The following is a 5,148-nucleotide window of genomic DNA, read 5'->3' on the forward strand; positions in this document are numbered from 1 at the left end:
CAGGTGTAGTCTTCATGTTGGGGCGTTTGTTGTGTTCAGATTGGTAACAAGATCACGGCCCCAGAAGGAGCAGGTGGTGGAGCATCAGGCTGAGAGGAGAGACCTTCGCCAATGTCCTGAGGGACCCCAGCAGCTCCCAGCACTCCCTGCTCTCCAGACTGTTCACACACAAGGTGAGGAACTCCTCTCTCCTCCTCTCTACTCTCCTACTCTCCTCCTAGTCTCGTCTCATCTGAGGAGGTACTATTCCAGCCTAGTTCTTTGGTCCCAAACCTTCTTTCCACCTCCAGGTCCAAGACTCCTTCGACCAGGTGCCTGGCTTCAAGCTGATAGTATTGTTACAGAGTATAGTGGATTCAGGTGATAGTATTATTCAGTGTTGGGCAGTAGCATCGCTAGTAACTAAATACACTTCTCAGTAGCTTGGCGGTAACGTCACTATTTCCTGAATCAAGTAACTTAACTATTTTATTGATCAAGTAGTGTGGTAACGACCAGAGAATTTGCATGAATTTGGTCATTTAAACTAACTTGTATGAAAAAGAACACATTTAAAAAGTAGAATGAATAAACATGATGAATACCATTACAATTCACAATAGACTTCATAAATCGGGAAGAAAATGTATGGGAATTCGATAATATTTTGTGCTTTTAAAATTGACCTTTGAAGCTATTTTGACACTTTGATGCTTAGCTTTCCTCTGAACCTTGACGTCGAGAGATCCAATGAGTTACTTAAGGGTTAAAGATATATGACATGGTTGCCAACCAACCTCAAATCCCTTCCTTTTACATCATCAGGAACATTCTCAAGGTGATATCCCTCATAGGCTGACAGTCTATCCTGATGGTGAACAACAGCATAACTCTGTGCTAATAGGCAGATCCCACTGTCCTGACCACTGATTTGTTCTTGAAGCCAAAGAAGATTGGTATGGAGTATTGTAATTGTAATAGCACTATGTATAATGGTTTACATCATATTATGGTTTTCTTTTTGTGTTCATGGTATTGTGCAGTTAAAGCAAGGTCATTAATAATATTTATCTGGACTGCGGGTTTGAAAATAAATTCTTGTACTTTTTTAATTTCAAAATACCTGTATCTTCTGTAACGGGCTGTAAGGGCCTCAAGTGTGGTTTTTAAAGTATTTTTCCTCTCTAGCGAATAATGGCTAGTCAGTTGTTAGATAATATTCCAGGAACAATAACGTGGAAACAAGCATGTTGGACCACTGATCTCTATCTACAATCTCCTTCAACCATTACATGGAGTTTAGCCTGCTTGAAGCTAATCACTATTAAATAAGAGAACTGTATTTTTTTCTTTTAGAAATATATGATTAAATTGATCTGTTATCGTATCGTACACAGAAACAACACAGTATACTATTCAAATAAATCTTGTGAATGTATATTCCTTTTACAGGGAACTGTTTTTCATACAACCCACTATATTTATGTGTGGGGCTGGTTTTTATATTTGTTCAACTAAATCTCAAAGTTTTATTGAAGGCAATAGAATATGACTATAAAAAGAGAATATGAATCTATAAAAAATGTCAAATAAAGGCCAACCAGACATTGTAAACCTAGGCCTGTAGCTCAAACATATCCTCCTCAGTCACTCAGGTTTAATCATGATGCCAGAGTAGACCGGCCAAACTTCAGACTTCAGACTACAGTGCGGAACTTCAGCATGGTATTCTTCATCTTCTTCTCATAGTCTTCATCAAACTGTTCATTCTGGGCCACGGTGAAGTGATTTTTCCAGTCACCAACCTTCCCTGTGAAATACAATGTGTCAATCAAAAGTAAGCACATCATTCATTTTTCAAGTTATCTGAATTACCTTTCCTCATGAAGGGAGAGATCTTAAAGTCCATGACTTCCACAGTTGAATAGTTGGCCATGTCATCTTTCTTCATATTATCAAACTGCGATAGATGTCTGATTTGTTCCTTCTCTTTGGTTGTCGAGGTCAAACCAAGAAAGGAGCACAACTTATTTATCTCCCGTCCTGTGTCCTGTGCCCAAACAAACAAAAACACACACACACACACACACACACACACACACACACACACACAAACTTTAACCCTACAAACCCCGGGTCTATTAGTCATATTTGTGTAAGCTTCATCATTCCACGTACCCCTTGGGAACACAGACCCCTGGTTAAGAATTGCTACCCTTACAGTAACACCACTTACCTCAACCATATCTTCAAAGAACATGTAGTGGATTTCAGGATGGGACTGTTTCCTCTCCCACCAGCCAGTCACATGATCAAACCAGGATCCAAAAACCACTAAACAAAGAGAGGAATCAATCAAAGAACTTAAAGTGAAGCTGAAGCAGAGGAAAATGTTGGCCTATCATATTTTGGATATCTATATTTGCTTTGTTATGTTTTACACTGACTCTTTCCATCAATGAATCTCTGTAGGTAGCTGTTCCAGTCTCCTGGCTCTGGGTGGCCATAGTTCATCCGGTCAAAGTGGAAATAGGACACCGCATTGTCTTTAGCATTACGGGCCACATACACTACCTGACCAGAGATAATATGAAACAATATTTGTTATTTGTATTAAATTGAAAAAGGTATATTTTGCAAAAAGCTACAAAGATAAAACAATATTCCCGTTACATCAATGTAAAAGTTATTATTACAGATGTTGATTCAAATATGTATTGTTTTTAAATACAAATTACATGAGTAGTATAGTAAATGGAGTAAATCTAAGTCAATTAATACATTTGTCAAATTGTGTGGCCAAATAACCGAGCTCAGGTGATTTACCTTCAGCTTTCAGTTTTTGGAAAATTGTGCTATGGGTGTCTTTTAAGATTTTACCTTAAACATTGAATGCAAACATACAGTACCCTGCATTTCTGTTCCCAAAAGGACTTTGGAAGCAACTGGACTGGCAGGTGAGTTTTAATGAGACGAGGAGAAGTATCCAGACTGTCAGCCAGATCAGTTCCTGAATTGAAAGATGAAAACCAAACTGCTCTCTCACCTATTTACAGTATTCACAGTTGATACTACTGTGAATTAAATGACTCTTGAAATATATTGCACAACAAAGCAAAATCTACTTCTGACTATATCATTAAGAAATATTATCAGGTAAACACATGGCCAACCTTTAATAATTTGAAGAAGTTTCCATAATGAATGTGAAAAAGAGAATTGTTTACATCTTATTTTGCCCATTGAAGGACTGAAGTTCAAAACATCACAATCTTACCAGAAGATTGGTTTGGGCTCGCAATCTCCAGGAAAGGTACTCTATCATTAAGAGGGATGGATGTCTGACGATTTGTTTCTGTCTGAGAAAAATACAGAAGATCAAGAATGTAGGAGACCCATGTAGTTCCTGAAAAAACAGAACAAACATTACATAACTAAAACTTGTAATTACCACACTCAAAATCTCCTTGATTTCTATACACAAACCTGCTTTTGGGTATGTTGCAATCAGGATATCATCTGGTCTGGCTTTGAAGTTTTGAATTTTCTCCCAGTTGTCCGTGAAATAATGGACCATTGAAACTCCATGGAAATCAATCAAATTTGGCCGAGGCGGCGTCGTTGTCTAAGTAAAGACGAAGAATATATTAATTGGAAAAATTAATCATGAGGATGCCAAAAGCATATATTTTCTTCTTTAAAGGAATTTCAAACAATATTTCACCGAGGCCTATAAAGGCCTACTGTTGACGTCCGGCCTTTTACACCGAGTTAACCATTATTGTATGAGATAGGCTACAGGTAACAACTTTGACCCGAATTTTGTCTTGTAGTCGTAAAGTAATGTAACTCAATTAATTAGGCCTAACTAAAATGTGATCTACTAGATCTGTTACCCTTAAATAACATGCCATTTATGCTAAATAGTTGGTGATTGCACAACATCTCTGTAGCCTATTAGTCATATATTGCAAAAAAATAAAAATAATTACCTTGTCTACGGGCATGTCGGCAGCGTAGTTTTGCTTCCCCTGAAGTCTCAAGTCCAGATGTTTTCTTCCTCTGCGTTCTGTGGGTTTTGTTGCTGGAATCCCTTTCCCCTACTTAATTGTATTCGATAACATTTGATGACCCAGCCCTTGGTGGGCAGAGCCTATTGCATTATCGCCCTATCAATGTTTGACCTAACTTTCTGAACATAATTCTATGACTGTAATGTCACTTATTATTACATTTTATTATTTAGGCCTACTTACCGTATCTCATTCTCTGAATAGGTCTGACATGAATGATGTGTAGACCAAGGGAGTGGCTTTCGCTGCCCACTCAACGTGTCCTACCACTCCGCTCCAATCTAAACGACTGACTGAGGTTGTTTGTCATTATGACCTGAAACGACCTATATGAGCCCTTGCTAGAACAGCGCCCTCCATCGAGTGGTCGGAGTAACATCACAATGTAACGCATGGTTCTATCTGCCAAAACAGAAATGTGGACATTGGTTTTATTATCAGTGGAAAATGCTACATTTTAAATAATTGTCGGCATTAAAATGCAGGTTTTTTTTACCCTTCTAGCGAGAAGGATTTTACAAATTGTTTCAGGTAACCTTTATTTCATAATGCCACATTTATTCATTAAATGCCACATTTATTTCATAATGCTACATTTATTTACTTAAAGCCACATCATTTCATAATGAGGTCATCTCAGACAAAACCAACAGGACCAGAACAGGACTGAATCACTCATTAGGGTAGAACTCAATGTAAGAGAATTCACAACATTTCTGGCGGATGAAAGGACACAGGGCCTATAAAAATAAGTCAGGACATGGTGTTGTGAGGACAAAATTCAATACATCAATGGGCTCCGAGATTGCCTACCATGCTATTCTTTACAGATCCAATTAATGAACATGGTTTATCAGCCTACTATTCGGGCTCGTATTGAAGACTTTTTAGAAATGCCTGGGCGGATAAATACTTGTCAAGATATTGACATGGATGACAAAGTCTAAAGTAGTTTGAGACTAATATCGAGCCCGTGTCAGTGTTGAACGCCCCGGTATGTGTGGAACTCCATCTATTCAGCGGCTTATTTTGTTTTCCGCGTCTGTAAGCTCAGTCCACAGCTACTGTAGCCTGGGTCGGGTCCTAACCCGACCCA

General features: G+C 38.4%; 1 protein-coding gene across 1 annotated transcript; it reads right to left on the bottom strand.

The window, feature by feature from the left end:
- Nucleotides 1–1,676: 1,676 nt before the first annotated feature.
- Nucleotides 1,677–3,986, bottom strand: LOC307079589 (cytosolic sulfotransferase 3-like; the record flags this gene model as incomplete). Its single annotated transcript, XM_079742023.1, has 8 exons — nt 1,677–1,789; nt 1,855–2,029; nt 2,216–2,313; nt 2,427–2,553; nt 2,889–2,989; nt 3,257–3,385; nt 3,466–3,604; nt 3,972–3,986. The coding sequence occupies 8 exons, from the start codon at nt 3,984–3,986 to the stop codon at nt 1,677–1,679; spliced, it is 897 nt and encodes a 298-aa protein (XP_079598149.1).
- Nucleotides 3,987–5,148: the final 1,162 nt, after the last annotated feature.

This window comes from Pollachius pollachius (genome assembly GCF_949987615.1).
Source record: "Pollachius pollachius genome assembly, chromosome: 8".
NCBI classification, from domain to species: domain Eukaryota; kingdom Metazoa; phylum Chordata; class Actinopteri; order Gadiformes; family Gadidae; genus Pollachius; species Pollachius pollachius.